Source organism: Lates calcarifer, linkage group LG5, assembly GCF_001640805.2.
Source record: "Lates calcarifer isolate ASB-BC8 linkage group LG5, TLL_Latcal_v3, whole genome shotgun sequence".
Classification (NCBI taxonomy): Eukaryota; Metazoa; Chordata; class Actinopteri; family Centropomidae; genus Lates; species Lates calcarifer.
The window spans coordinates 9,792,228-9,808,765 of NC_066837.1; the positions used below are offsets into that span (position 1 = coordinate 9,792,228).

Sequence of the window (16,538 nt, forward strand, 5' to 3'; positions counted from 1 at the left end):
TCTTTTGTTTTGTGTTCTTAACATAGTCAAGACACCAGAGATGTGAAGTACACGTTAACCAAACTTCCCCCTTTTCCGTCCATTTAGTTTAGTTTGCACTGATTAAGATCTCAGTTGTCAAGTCAAGCTTTCCTTCTTTTTTTTTTAACTTGACTCGTTTGGTTACTGTGTTTAGAAATAATTGTTTTTAGCTGCTGGGATGTGTGTCGAGCTGAGCTGGTGATGATCCCACATCATCTAATGGTGTGTTCCTGAGGCTCAGTAAGGCAAGACAATGGTCTGTTTTATCTGCACGTGTTTCCTTTAGCATGAGCTTGACAGTTTGAACTCCTGTCTCTGCCAGTCCATTCTACTGTGCATAGTGTGGAAAAATAACATCTTATCCCTTCTCTGTAGTTCAAGAAGTCTTTGAATGTTTCTGGAGATTTGGATCCTCCTTTCTGTCCAGCCTTTATGTACCACCTGTCTCAGTGTCTCAAGTGTTTGAACCTCAGCTGTCTGATGTTCTGTGGCTGGTCAGCAGACAGTGCCGGGTATGTAAGATCTTAATGAGGCATCTGCAATCATCGTTTTTTTTTTTTTTTTTTTTAAACCAGTATTTTGGTATTTCACATGCATCTGTTACTTTTGTGTTTCTGTATTCTTGCAGGTGCAGAGCTGAGTAGCTTTTTTTTAGAATGACCTCTAGTGGTGTGTGATCATCCATCCATCCACCATCATCTATTCTGCTTGTCCAGCTGACATTGGGTGAGAGGTGGGGTACACCCTGGACAGCTCACAGGGCTACCTCGTTATTCTTCTTATTGCTACTACTCTTATTATTATTACTACTTTACATTACACTCTACATGGAATCTGCATTATGCAACCCAACCAGTCAAGGCAGATGGTTGCCTACCCTGACTCTGGTTCTGCTTGGTTTCTGTCTTTTAAAAGGAAAATTTTCCTTGCCACTGTCGCCAAGTACTGCTTGTCGGGTCTTTCTTTGTAAACACAATAATATAAAGAGTACAGTCTAGACCTGCTCTTTATGAAAAGTGTCTTTGGACATGCAGGTTAATTGGCTTAATGTATTCTGTTCTCCCTCTGTATTGCATTACACTGTACAGGAGTTTCTGTTTCTCTAGTCACTTGATGTAATGTGGACACAGGACACACTAAAGGTTCACTGTAGAGTCAGCAGAGACAAGTTAAGGCTGCATAGAAACTCTTCATGTGCACATTGTTTTATTCCATGAATAACAAAACAGTTCAGTTCATGTACAGGAGCAAATATACACACAAGCCTCGGAATGCAGCTCAAATGAAATGCAACAAGACAAAAAGGTCAAATCAGTTTCATGTAAAATACAAACCAAAAACAGCTTTAGTAATAAAATAATGAATCAAGGGTAAAGTCTCAGTGCGATCAAAAAGTAAATCTAAACAGTATATGTGTTTAACAGTTTAAAAATTCAAAATCCTCATTAGGAATGTTATCAAGAAACAGAAATGACAGGAACTGACGCAAGAAAATTCAATCAAATGATTTCAAAAACAACCAAAAACTTGATCTGGTCCAAAAAGCATCAATGTTTTAGACTAATGTGATGCTGTCTCGCTGTGAGTAGTAGTATTCAGCCAATGAATATGCAGGACAAGTGTTGACATCATTTTTTATTGGCTTAAATGACTTCAAAATTTGAGTGAATATGTGGAAGCTCCCAAGATCCATACACACAGAGTCTTAAAGATCCAGTCAGTGATGATCACATTTACCAATATCACAGCTCTGTCTGAAGAAATCTGAGACACGCTGCGCTCTTTCATCAAATTCAAATGACATCTGATGTACACAGAGTGTGTTCAGGTGAACACTGGGCTGCAAAAATCACCCTGCAATAAATAGACTCACAGAGATTCAAGTGACCCTGTATGGGGTCACTTGACAGATGAGTGAGTACACCCCTGATCAATATCACTCAATAATTCAATGATTCAAAACTGTACCATATTGCAACATTTGTATTATTTTTCTGTTCTTTTATGTCCAAATACTGAATGAAAAGATGTTTCCCATTCTCAAGAGGCTTGACAGGAGAGGAAATGTACTGCAGAAAAAGAAGGGAAAAAAAAGTGAAGTATGACCTAAATTCAATGCAAAATGTTCTGTTTTTCAAACGAATTGGCTTTGTTCTTCTTTAGCTTTGGCTAAAAACAATTAAAATTGTATTATATGGACAGGATTTGTAATTACTCAATATATGCACGATACTGACCAGGGGTTGTCTCAGTTTTGTTGTTTACTGTAGGTATGTCTGACGTCATTTCTAATAGAAACTAGATGAAAACAACATTTGCTTAGGTGTAAATACTAAAGCATGCTAAAGTTTATAATTTTTACATGTTCACCATCTTAGTTTAGCTACAGCTAAGGCTGATGGGAATGTCATTAGTTTTGTGGGTATTTGGTCACTGACAAAACCGACTGTGGGTTCCAGGCTTACGCTCAGTGTGAGCTGAATTTTGGGAGCTTCAAATAGAGTGTCTGACCCAGAAAGGCTGAGAAACTGTAGAATACAGAGAAGCATTTGCTGCTGAAACTCAAGCACTGCTTGCTTCTTCCTGCATGAAGCACTTTATAACTTGTTTTCTGAGACATGCTCTACAAATAATAATGCTAATAATGAGAATAACAGTTATCATTGGTACAGTAATCATACTATTCTCATTCTTATTATTATTCCTGTAGGAATTCAGGTAAAAGATTCATGCGATCAGTATAAAACTTTCAAATAAGAAAATGTCTTGCAAGTTAGCCATGAACACATGGCATGAATAGGCAACATGTTAACTGAGAGCTGAAGACAGTCATGTTTACCTCAGTTTGAGAAGCAAACATAATTTAAAAAAGCAGTAACAAATAAATCTGTAAAAGAAAAAATGAAATTAAATTATTGGAATGTTTTGTCAGAAAAGCTTGAATAACAGCAGAGCTGAGCTTGGTCTGTCCACAGTAGTACAAAGTCAAGTCTGTGGGGATGAATGAGGATGCGGCTGAACTACTAGTAAAGTGGAGTAACGTCACCTGACTCACGCAGATGTGTTGATGTTAATGAGCGCTCCCATATTTTGTCTCCCGAATGTTTGAACACTGTAAATGAATTCTACATTATACACAGCCTACTTTGTGTGTACCGGAGTTACAACATGGTTAACATGAATATACAGTTAGTCAAAATCATTTTTGAAAATCTACTCAGAATTAAATTACTTGTGTAAAAAATCAAAATTAAAAAAACAAAACAAAGTAGCATCACATTCATTGCTCCCTTATTGTTAATTAGTAAGAACTAAACTGACTAGACAGCAGTCACTCAGACTTCACAGCTTTCACCATCAGAAATGTGCTGTGGAGACTTAGATAACCTAAAGCACATGGCAGGTCAGCACAGCACACTTCCAGCCCTTACACTGATATAATGGGCCACTTTACAGCATTACAGCTCTCTTCAAAAGCTGCTTTACTGTAACTCAGTTTGCTTCTCCACTAAAGTGTACGCTTGTTCTCTTTGTTCAGTTCTAAAAGGGAAAATAGACCGAGGTCACTGAAGCGGCACAACTGTTGAATTACTGGGTTTAAAGGAGGTTTAGTGTTAAATGGTGCTGAGGCAGAAGCACTGTGGCAATTTTAATTCTCAGTCTCCATCTCAATTGGTGAGCCACACTGACACCAGTACTGTGCAGATTCATGAGTGAACAAACTGAACACCTAGAGGAGAGCGAAGAGGAGGTGGAGGGGGGAGCTAACCTGGACTCATAAAGTTCCAACCAGAAGTCGAAGCCGAGCGACAACAAACCGTCTTATTTGTCCTTCTTGGACTCGGTCTCTTCCTTCTGGGTATTGCCTCCTTGTTGCTCTGATTCCTCCTCCTCAGGGACTGGTGGGAACTGGGATTGGCTGACCTTGTCTTCTTTTGTCTTGTTGAATTTCTTGGATTTCTGGTAGAGTTCGTTCAGGTTGAACTCTCGGATTATGTTCTCCTGGTGGAAAGAGAGAGATGTGTTGAGTGGTCTGGAAAACTTATTAATGAAAAAGAGGATTAAAACTATGATCACCACAAACTTAAATATTCATTTTGAAATGTTAAGAAAAAATAATTTTGTCGTGGTTTCATCAACTGTCTGTGAAAGTTGGGTCAGTTAGTAGTTAAGGTAGATTAGTGAGCAAATAACCTTTGTGAATGTTAAAGTTAGATTTTTAAAAAATTTAACTAATCCATTTATTTGCCCTTTAGTATCATTTACATGTGACTAAAACACAGAATCTGTCTGGGTGACAAATTGATCTAACAACCTGTGCTCATACAGGAGCTTTACCAAGTATGAAATTTACAGAAAGTCACAGTGTGTACTTTACATATTGAATGCCAGGAGCTACTGTTCTGCGGCTGCAAATTAACTTATAATGAATAAATTTAGTTCAGGCTACTACTTGAAACGAGGATGAAAACATCTTTGTAATACAAGTGAAACTGTATCTGAACGTTAATGCCTCTATTCAGTTCCTCAAATTCCACACAATACTGTTTGGAAAAGTAGTTTGATGGAAAAAATTGTGCTGTAAATTGGTTTGCTGTTTTTGAAAACACGGTTACATTTAACTGACAACATTAGCCATGTGTTTTGTGATTAACAGCCACATATCTACAGCATACTGTGCAGTCAGACCTCAGTGAAGCTCCAGGATACGGCTCTCCCTTTCTTGTCCACCTGGGGGCGTCGCATCACCTCCTTCCCTCCCTGGAACAACACCAGAGAGGGAAGCTGCTTGGACAGTGGAGATGCAGACACCTTGTACCTGAGAAACAGATTTAAAGTCAGGCCAAAAAAAAAACATGTTCATGTTTCTAGTCTGTCCTGTTTGACAAAATTAATCTTCTAAGGAGAACTACTGTCTTACTTCTTGGAAACCTCTCCGTAACGTCCTATGTCCACTTTGCCAAACTTGAGGCCAGCGCAGTTATATCTGAAGCACAAGAACAAAGTTACTGCAGTTACTCTTGTTAATGCCACTGAGTGCACCTTATACTTTCACTGAGTGGACGGATGGAGTCTTACTTTAGAGAGAGATCAGCGTAGACAGATGCGAAGGACTGGCACTCTGGAGACCAGTTGGCAAAAAATTCAACAATCCATGTCACACGACTGTCTCTGTCCAGCTCATCCTGTATACATACACATACACACAATATGGAAACAGACAGGTTTTGATTTATGATTAAAAAGCGAACTGTACAAATCTTTGGTCAATGCCTTAACTGCTACGACCAATTCTACCATTTTTACTCACATCAATGGTTTTGTCACTGAAGTATTTGATGTACTCTGGCCCCATGTACAGAGGAGGCTTACAGGTCATCAAAAACACTGAAACAGACACAGAGCCAACAGAAGAGAGCAGCATTAGGACTTTATCCTTGATGATATTTGTGAAATTAGAGCTGCAATTGATTAGTCCATTAATGAATGGGTCAACAGATAGAATATCAATGGGCACAAATTTGATAATGTTATCATTTATGGTATTTATAAAATAAGAAGACCACACATTCTTCAGTCCCTCACTCTCCAGTCTGAGGATCTGCTGCCTCTGTGTATCATATCATTGTAAATTCCATATTGAACAAGCAATACAAATACGTCACCATGGGCTAAAGGAAACTGTGGTGGGAATGTTCTTGACATTTTAACAGACTTAATTATGAAATTATCACCAGACTGATCAATAACAGAATAATTATTTGTCCTCTCCAAGTGTTCACTACAGAGCCCAGTGGGATGGCATTTGGCTGACCTATGCAGAGTGTCAGGTAGAGCAATCCCATCCTGATGTCGAGTCTGAAGAACAGGATGACATTGGCCACTTTGCTGAACAGGATGATATTGCCCACATGTTGCTCCACCGTTACTGAAACGAACACATAGAGAAACCATTCATGTTTTTGTCAAAACTCCACAAAAGCCATTCAAATTGGCAGGAGACAATGAGGCTTCTCTGTTGTTCACAATCCTGACCAGTGCTGTTTCTAAGATTCAACCAGTGTGGTATCTTAAGGATGATGCTTAGATTTTCTAACTGAATGAAATAATAGCTGATATCCTGTGTTGTTAAAGTGTACTACTGTAAGGATAAAACACATGGTAAAATTATTTTAAATATAGAATCTTATTCTTGTCACTGTGAAAAACAAGTAAACAGTCTATACAATTTCCCACTGAAAGGTAAGCAAATAACAAGGACAGATTTGGCAGGCAGAGAATGACACTGAGACATATCTGACTGTAAGATTCATTTTCAGCCATTTCATTGATTTAATCTCATTTATATTATAGCACCTCCTGTTCCGGACCATTATTAGATTAAAACATATAGCAAATGTAACTAAAAGACTAAGCTAAACAGTTACTCACTTGCTCGCCTGTTCTTCATCATAACGATGGCACTGAGAAACATGAGAATCTCCACCTCTCTCTGTGAACACAAACATAACATGTCTCAACTGAGGTCAGCCGTGTTCACCAGTCTGGATTAGTTTCATCCTTCAAAAATCGCACCAGCATGTTTTGATCCCACAGTCAACATGCAACACATCTCATCTCATCTCTTTAGCTCTTTAAACTGTAACGTCGCCAGAGTGGAAAACCATTTGACAGAGCAATTTCATCATCCTGGGGCATTTTCTTACACCACCGCTGTATGATGTATGTGTACGGTTCGCATTTAGCTTAGTGAGGTTAATCAACGTCAATAATTTAGCTAACGTTAGCTAATTAAACCAGCACTGACCGGGTTAATGCAACTAGCAACTCGTTTTCTTTCTGTAGAAAAGAAAGATTTACCCAGTTTATATATGCCGAACAGAATATAATACCTTAATTAAATGTCCTGAATTATAAAATATGTTTTATGACTTGTGTATCGTCGCAAATAAGCACAACAGTCTGAATTTCCAGTTTTGTGATCGTAGTTCGGCCTGTCATTCTCTCCCTGTGGCTAACAGCTAATGTCACCTTTGCTGCCGGTCTGTCCATTGACAACTGTGCTCATTCACTGACCAGCTAGCCACTGGTGAGTTGATACCATTTCTTTATAAAACAATTTGTAGCTTTCCAGCATTTTCTACGGACCCAGTCGAAGTCGCAGGAGTTGCCGTCCTCTCGCTGTGTGGCCAGATGGTCGCAGATGCCAGGCGTCTTGCGAACAGCTAGAAAGGCTACAGACATGAAGAGAGAAGCTACATAGTAGGGCTTCAGTAGCCACTTGTACACCTGCGGCAGGTGATACAGGAAAGCGAACAACGGCGTCAGTAGAGCCATTTTCTAATTAATAATCCTACTACCACTAAAACGGGAAATAAACCACGACAAGACGCAGCCTCCCGGTGATGGACCCGTTAGCTTAAAATGATTAGCACGATGACAAGTAGCTTGGTGCGTAAAGGAAGGCAGAAATACAACTTCCGGTTCATTTAAAAATAAGTGCTTCTGTAATTACATGTAATGCATTAAGATAGTTGTAAATGACTTTCATGGTGTTTTAAAAATGTGTTTTAGGCAAATATAATACGATGATCTCTATTTTTAAAACATTTGGTGTCGTTTACATCCACAGGGGCGTTTTCTCATCCCAAATTGAAACATATCCTCTTTTATTATGAAAGTGGAGGATCAATCTTCCTGTAGAGATATCGGTGCCTCTTAATACCTTGTTTTACCCTCAGTGTGAATTGTGAAGAAATCCTGGATACGGTTTCCAGTGGCAACTCGCGCAACTGCAGCCAAAAAATCCTTGCGGCTCAAAAAGATTTTTTTCCATAGGCCACCACTGTAAAAGAGACACCTGCGCCTGGAAAATTGTTGACAGGGCACCTCCAGCTATAAACAAAGTCAAATATCACTCCTATCTTATTTTTAAGCCATTGCGTTTTAATATCTGTAATACTTCTCAACATGCTGTAACTACCTACAGTATACACATATGTTACAGGAGCATGTTCATTAGCTTGGCTATTACAAATTAAATGTGGCTCATGTTCAAAACAGTCACAAATAAAGGACTTTTACATTCAGATTCTGTGCGCTGATGGTGTGTCTAGCGCATGACTGTCCGCCAGATCGTACAAATTTTGAGACCAATCAGAGGCAGTTGCTAGGCGGACCAAAATGGCCCGGCCAATCAGCGTTTTTCTGCAAATGTTAGCTGACGTATGTCGTCATTGGTCGCAACGTGTCTTATCATTGGCCAAGAGCGTCTGGGAGGAGCGTAGAGAGGCGGAGAAACGAAGTCGGAAAACAGATTTAAACCAAGTTTCAACCATAGCATCTGTTTGCTAGTACTGTGAGAAAACGTCATTAGCGGAGAGGCCTGGATGCTAAAGTAAACTTTGGGCCTGCTTTTTGTCGTTAATGAAGAAGTCTGGGTGTCAAAGTAAACTCTGGAACTGCTTTTTGTCATTAATGAAGAGGTCTGGATGCTAAAACAAACTCTAAAGCTGCTTTTGTGTCGAATACGAGTGAGACTGGACGCTGAGCATACCTGCGGCGCGAAGGTAACACAAACAGTTAGCGGCTAGCGTTAGCATTAACGTTATCGGAGAGCATTAGCGGCTAGCGTTAGCATTAACATTACCTTGTAATGATTTTTTAAAAATCCATTTACAGGCATTTATATCGCGTGGGTGAGAGTGTGTTTGTGTTTCTGTGACTAAAGCGTCCCGGACATGAGTTGTGTAACAGTTTAGTAGTCTGTTTGTCTGTTTCCAACTCCGTTTGCATTTCTTTACAATTACTTTGCAAACATTCTACTACTTTGTAAATTTGTGCTCCATCTTGGTCATTCTAAGTCAATTTATGGCGGATTATCATGTCGATGTGATCATTTTGTTTCTCTTTGTGGTGGTATTGCATCGTTTTGCGTCTCTAGCTGGCTGTTTTACATCTACTTACGTTTGTGGTTACTTAGAAACTCAACAGAGGCGAAGCAGAAGGATGAGGGTTTTCACACAAACTTTACTGAGCCAGGTGTTTCTGTACAGAAAGATACATTGTCAACTTCTTTGTGGTTGTTTTGCATAGTATTGTGTTTTTGTAGTTTTGTGCCTATTCCAGGTCATTTAACGTTTCTTTGTGGCCATTTTGTGTGTCAGTAAAGCAGTCATATTTTGCCGCTTTCTCGTCCTTTTGCGTGTCTTTCTAGAAGCGTGGCAGTAATCTGCCCATCCACTGATCCCCTGTTGAGTATGTTATTAATTAGAAACTCCGTGCTCTGTGCTCCTCCACTAGTTTTAAGCATTAAGAGTAGGTCACGATGTATGAGCTGAGATTACTGTTAGAAATTATTGCAAAAACTATTTTTAAAAGTGCTTCTGTCTCTGAGATCAATAAGTCATATTCTAGTAACATAATTTATTCTAGTCGACTAATCTGTCAGTTGTTTTTCCGATTAGTCAATTATTTCTGTCACAACCTCCATCTCTGCTTCCTGTGGGCGCAGCACCTGCTCTGGGCTCCAGTTCATGTTTTACCTCACCTGCTCGTTGTCACGTTGCATTAGTAATGCAGTCATTACATTCAACAAGTGAGCATGGTTCCTCTTACAAAGTCTCTGGTTTTATGGTTTTAAGACGACACGACGTGTCGACACTAAATTTCCGCTTCGACAAATTTTTTATAAACGACGTCGACGATTATGTGGACTAATCGTTTCAGCCCTAATTTATTCACCTGAAAACTCAAAGTGTGATTGTCAAGGTTGTAGTGTTTAGTTGTCAGTGTCAGTTTTGGAGGTGAACTGTTCTTTATTAATGGGGTTATTTGTTTTTTAAGTGTTGTACTTGTGTTTCCCAGGTTTACTGGTTCAGCTGCTGCAGCCTGGACAGAGACACCAGCTCTCACCTGACAAACCAAACAGGTATGTGTCCTAAAGACTTACCCAATCTGAAAAAAATATGCTGATGAGCTGAATTATAAACGTAAGTAACTGTGTTACCCAGTGATTAGTTGACAGACAATTAATATAGAAATTTAAGTTTTAAGATAATAATTTTATTTCATTTTTCCAAAATATTTTTTGGTTATTGATTCTTAAAGATGTGATGCTTTTTCTTGTCATATGTGACAGTAAACAGCCCATTTTCTGAGATACTCCTTTAATGTTTGGAGAATGTTCTAGTTCAGCTGTAATGTTATATATTTATCTGTGTTTTCATGGTTAAACTGTTGATGAAGAATAGGTCATAGTGTATTGAACTTTTTCCTTTGTATATTTCTCTTTTCATTTCCTCCAGGTAATTCAGAAACAGCTTTATGTCACCTGTCCAACGCAGAGTACTGACATTAAACTGTTTATATCCAGTATTTGATCTTCAGTCTCAGTAGTTTGATTTGATTTTGACCGCTTTGCTCCTTCTCTGTCTCTCTTCCTTGCAACCTCAATCATGCTCATGCTTTTTATCTCCATCTCCTCCTCTCTCTCCTGTCTCATTCTCTCGCCCTTTCTTTGTCTCTCTCCTTTCCCCCACTCTCTTTCTCCATTTGTCTCTCCCTCTCTCTGTCTTTGTCATTAGTACAGTAAATTCTATAAATGTGAGGGACTTTTTCCATTCAGTTCTGCACTAGAAACACTGTCATTTTGCTTACTTTTGGCTTTTGTCAATCAAAGTTTGTTCAAATCATAACTGACTTTGGAGAAATGGACATTTCCATCCCCTGCTGTTGTGTGATCATCAGGAGCTGGTGGAGTCACTTCTCCAATCAGAGCAGCTTCTTCTGTCTTTTTTTATAAAGCAAATTTAACTCTTGGACTAGTTCAGATTAGTCCAGGACCAGTTAGTCCATACTCTGGTTTCTTTGTAGATTTAGATTCTTTTACTTCTCTATCTTTTGACAGTTTGAAGTTCAGTACCCAAAAACTCTGTGCTTTTATTTTGCTAAGTTAAAAGTCACATCTTTATATTAATGTTTGTTGTGTTCTTCTCCATAGGATTCAAGCTTCAACCATTAAATAACAGAGAGAAGAGACAGACATGAAGACATTTCCAGAAGGTCAGTGTTAAGTTTATTCTTTTCAGTCTCTCTCATTATCTCAGCTGCAGTTTGACACTTGAGCAAATAGAAACAAATTACTATTTTTCAACAATGTAGCTGCATAAAACAAGTTAGATATTGAAAACTATATATAAACAGAAAATATAAAATCTAAGTTTAGAATAGAATACAATAGAATAGAAGCTTTTAAAAATAACTATAAAACTAAACAAAATGAATTGAATTTTTTTAAACCTTAAATAAATAGTTCTAAAAAGTGAGTATGAAATCATTTTAAAATATATTTCAAACCCTAAAGGAATAGGTCTAAAGATGAGGATAAAACATTTTAAAAACCTCATAAAACAGGTTTGATAAATAAAGTTTAAACCTTTAAAGGTTCAACAAAGTCAGTGTAAAGCAACATTTGTCTAAAAAAATATTATTTATGTTAGAAAATATTTCCTGAAAACATGTGAAAGGACTGCTAAATATGTATTACAGCATTGTGGAGTTAGACTGTTTCAGATGATTTTATGGGCATCATTACATTTTTAAAAATCGCAGCAAAGATAACAACAGACATTTAATCACAAGGAAACACTTTCTGGAGTATTAGAGATAGGGTTAATGTCTTTATGAGCACATTTTCCAAAGATGAACATGTCTACGAAGCGTCTTTGTGATCATTTAACTGCTTGTGATACAATTATTAAATAGTTGTATCACAAGCTGTTGAATGTTCTCAAAGGTGTTAAATAAAGTCTTTGGAAAATGTGCCCATGACTACATTATAGATGGCAGAGAAAATTGTTTTCACTTGAACAACAGGAGACCAGCACTGTTTACAGCTGTAAGACGATGGAGGTCTTTCATCTAATTAACAGCTTTGTAACACTTCTATTTTCTTTCAACCATTTCAGGTCTTCGCCTGCTGTCGTCTTCTCCTCCTGCAGAGACAAGAACACGTGTTAATCACAGAAACTGATCAGTAAATCAAAGTATTTGACATACTGTTTTTGACACCTCTCTATATTATAACATGCAGCTTAAGACAAAGGAACTATGTTACAGTAGCAGTCTTACCCTTGTCTTTGTTTTCCACAGACACACACACACACCTCTACACAGTGTTTGTGGGTTACGTTAGATTTTCATTTTGGTATTTTGCTATTTCTAACTGTGCCATATCAGTACTCAAATCCAATCTATCACTGTGTACATAGTCCTGTTTGTACTATTCATATTGTGAGTAATTTTTAAACATTGTTCTATATTATCTTGTTGTATATAATGTCCTTTTCTTTTTTTGCTGTTACAACACTGAATTTCCCCATTGTGGGACTGATACAGGATTATCTTACTAAAATAAATACTTTTGAAAATTTTGCCAGTCTGTTTAATATTGTATTAAAGTGAATATTTTTAGCCACAGGTTAGGGCTGGGGTTAAGGCTTTTAACCAGAGATTGGAATTTTTAGCCTCAATTATACATTTTAATTGCAACCTGCAATTACATACTACAAATTTCTGAATTACAAAATCACTTTTGTGATATTAATTTAAAAAAATGGAGAAACTCAATTCAAAAGTTGTACTTTGACATCAAACTATACTATGACCTTTTTTGACAGAACATTTGTTTAAAACCAGGTTTTTTCAAACACAATATTAATCAAAAATAACTACTACTAACAAGGCATAACTGGTCATTATCTTTCCAATACTTTATAGTAACAGTCATTTTATCCTTAAATTCTTCTTTTTCTTTGAAATGGATTGCATGAACTATGTAAATAAACTCCACTAATGGGTTAAGTCTATTTTTTGACAAATAATGAACTATTCAGACTGAAGATCAAATACTGAACATAAATAGTTCATTGTCAGTGTTCTCTGACAGTTGATGTAAAGCTGTTTGTGAATTACCTGGAGGCCTCTGTCCTGGTCTCAAAGAACTTCTTCATTGTACAAAGACTGTGATCGTGGATGAAGTGCACAACAATAAACGCTATCAGTTAAGTACATTTTTTAATGCAGGACCTAAACTTGTGTTGTTGTTTATTCTCCAGTAAAAAGTATGGGTATTTCTTCCACCACTATATATGATATTCACATGACTTTTTTTTTTTTTACAGTTTTTGAGGCCTTACTATCTATGACATTTTTTATACTATGACATTTTTGAGTTTTTGACACCTTACTATACTATGACCATTTTTGAGGCCTTACTATACTATGACATTTTTTTTACACCTTACTATACTATGACCATTTTTTGACACCTTACTATACTATGACAATTTTTGACGATTTTTGAGGCCTTTATACTATGACATTTTTTGACACCTTACAATACTATGATATTTTTTGACCATTTTTGAGGCCTTTATACTATGACATTTTTTGACCGTTTTTGACGCATTATACTATGACATTTTTTTACGCCTTACAATACTATATTTTTTGACCATTTTTGACATCTTACTAAACTATGACATTTTTTATACTGACATTTTTTGAGTTTTTGATGCATTATACTATGACATTTTTTTACACCTTACTATACTATGACAATTTTTTGACACCTTACTATACTATGACATTTTTGAGGCCTTACTACACTATGACATTTTTTGATGCCTTACTATACTATGACATTTTTTGACCATTTTTGACACCATACTATACTATGACATTTTTTTACGCCTTACAATACTATGATATTTTTTGACCATTTTTGAGGCCTTTATACTATGACATTTTTTGACATCTTACTAAACTATGACATTTTTTATACTGTGACATTTTTTGAGTTTTTGACGCCTTATTATACTATGACAGTTTTTGACACCTTACTATACTATGACCATTTTTGAGGCCTTACTACACTATGACATTTTTTGACACCTTACTATACTATGACATTTTTGACAGTTTTTGACGTCTTACTATACTATGACATTTTTTGATGGTTTTTGAGGCCTTACAATACTATGATATTTTTTGACCATTTTTGAGGCCTTTATACTATGACATTTTTTGATGGTTTTTGAGGCCTTACTAAACTATGACATTTTTTATACTGTGACATTTTTTGAGTTTTTGACGCCTTATTATACTATGACATTTTTTTTACACCTTACAATACTATGACAATTTTTTGACACCTTACTATACTATGACATTTTTTGAGGCCTTACTACATTATGACATTTTTTGACGTCTTACTATACTATGACATTTTTTGATGGTTTTTGAGGCCTTACTATACTATGACATTTTTGACAGTTTTTGACACCTTACTATACTATGACATTTTTGACAGTTTTTGACGTCTTACTACACTATGACATTTTTTGATGGTTTTTGACACCATACTATACTATGACATTTTTTGAGGCCTTACTATACTATGACATTTTTTGACCATTTTTGACATCTTACTAAACTATGACATTTTTTATACTATGACATTTTTGACAGTTTTTGGTGCCTTATTATACTATGACATTTTTTTTACACCTTACTATACTATGACAATTTTTTGACACCTTACTATACTATGACATTTTATGAGGCCTTCCTATACTGTAACAGTTTTTGATGCCTTACTATACTATGACATTTTTTGACCATTTTTGAGGCCTTTATACTATGACATTTTTTGACCGTTTTTGACATCTTACTAAACTATGACATTTTTTATACTGTGACATTTTTTGAGTTTTTGACGCCTTATTATACTATGACAGTTTTTGACACCTTACTATACTATGACCATTTTTGAGGCCTTACTATACTATGACATTTTTGACAGTTTTTGACGTCTTACTATACTATGACATTTTTTGATGGTTTTTGAGGCCTTACTATACTATGACATTTTTTGATGCCTTCCTATACTATAACATTTTTTGATGCCTTACTATACTATGACATTTTTTGACCATTTTTGACACCATACTATACTATGACATTTTTTTACGCCTTACAATACTATGATATTTTTTGACCATTTTTGAGGCCTTTATACTATGACATTTTTTGACCGTTTTTGACGCAGTATACTATGACATTTTTTTACACCTTACTATACTATGACAATTTTTTGACACCTTACTATACTATGACATTTTTTGATGCCTTACTACACTATGACATTTTTTGACACCTTACTATACTATGACATTTTTGACAGTTTTTGACACCTTACTATACTATGACATTTTTTGAGGCCTTACTACACTATGACATTTTTTGACACCTTACTATACTATGACATTTTTGACAGTTTTTGACACCTTACTATACTATGACATTTTTTGACCATTTTTGACGTCTTACTATACTATGACATTTTTTGATGGTTTTTGAGGCCTTACTATACTATGACATTTTTTGACCATTTTTGACACCATACTATACTATGACATTTTTTGACCATTTTTTACACCATACTATACTATGACATTTTTTTACGCCTTACAATACTATATTTTTTTGACCATTTTTGACATATTACTAAACTATGACATTTTTTATACTGACATTTTTTGAGTTTTTGATGCATTATACTATGACATTTTTTTTACACCTTACTATACTATGACAATTTTTTGACACCTTACTATAGTATGACATTTTATGAGGCCTTACTACACTATGACATTTTTTGACACCTTACTATACTATGACATTTTTGACAGTTTTTGACACTTTACTATACTATGACAATTTTTTGACACCTTACTATACTATGACATTTTTGACAGTTTTTGACACCTTACTATACTATGACATTTTTTGAGGCCTTACTACACTATGACATTTTTTGACACCTTACTATACTATGACATTTTTTAAGCCTTACTACACTATGACATTTTTTGACACCTTACTATACTATGACATTTTTGACAGTTTTTGACACCTTACTATACTATGACATTTTTTGACCATTTTTGACACCATACTATACTATGACATTTTTTTACGCCTTACAATACTATGATATTTTTTGACCATTTTTGAGGCCTTTATACTATGACATTTTTTGACCGTTTTTGACGCATTATACTATGACATTTTTTTACACCTTACTATACTATGACAATTTTTTGACACCTTACTATACTATGACATTTTTTGAGGCCTTACTACACTATGACATTTTTTGACACCTTACTATACTATGACATTTTTGACAGTTTTTGACACTTTACTACACTATGACATTTTTTGACACCTTACTATACTATGACATTTTTGACAGTTTTTGACGTCTTACTATACTATGACATTTTTTGATGGTTTTTGAGGCCTTACAATACTATGATATTTTTTGACCATTTTTGAGGCCTTTATACTATACATTTTTTGATGGTTTTTGAGGCCTTACTAAACTATGACATTTTTTATACTGTGACATTTTTTTTTTTGACGCCTTATTATACTATGACATTTTTTTT

General features: G+C 35.8%; 2 protein-coding genes across 3 annotated transcripts in view; one reads left to right on the forward strand and one right to left on the reverse strand.

The window, feature by feature from the left end:
• zdhhc5a (zinc finger DHHC-type palmitoyltransferase 5a) overlaps nucleotides 1-16,538 on the forward strand; it is a 77,621-nt gene that overhangs the window by 26,027 nt on the left and 35,056 nt on the right. The window lies entirely within an intron of this gene.
• tmx2b (thioredoxin-related transmembrane protein 2b) lies at nucleotides 1,211-7,485 on the reverse strand. The gene is made up of 8 exons (XM_018684431.2): nucleotides 7,171-7,485; nucleotides 6,454-6,514; nucleotides 5,837-5,950; nucleotides 5,333-5,409; nucleotides 5,101-5,207; nucleotides 4,943-5,008; nucleotides 4,711-4,840; nucleotides 1,211-4,023 (listed from the first exon to the last, which is right to left on the reverse strand). Exons 1-8 carry the CDS (start codon nucleotides 7,357-7,359, stop codon nucleotides 3,844-3,846), a joined length of 924 nt encoding a protein of 307 aa, XP_018539947.1. The 5' UTR covers nucleotides 7,360-7,485; the 3' UTR covers nucleotides 1,211-3,843.

Bases quoted from the DNA above. Each gene is read 5' to 3' on its own strand.
- tmx2b (XM_018684431.2), bottom strand. From the start codon at position 7,359: ATGGCTCTACTGACGCCGTTGTTCGCTTTCCTGTATCACCTGCCGCAG. The intron at 5,410-5,836 runs GTCAGCCAAATG...TGTCTGTTTCAG, and splicing joins CTACCTGACACTCTGCATAG to TGTTTTTGATGACCTGTAAG. The intron at 4,841-4,942 runs GTAAGACAGTAG...TCTGTTTCTCAG, and splicing joins TACGGAGAGGTTTCCAAGAA to GTACAAGGTGTCTGCATCTC.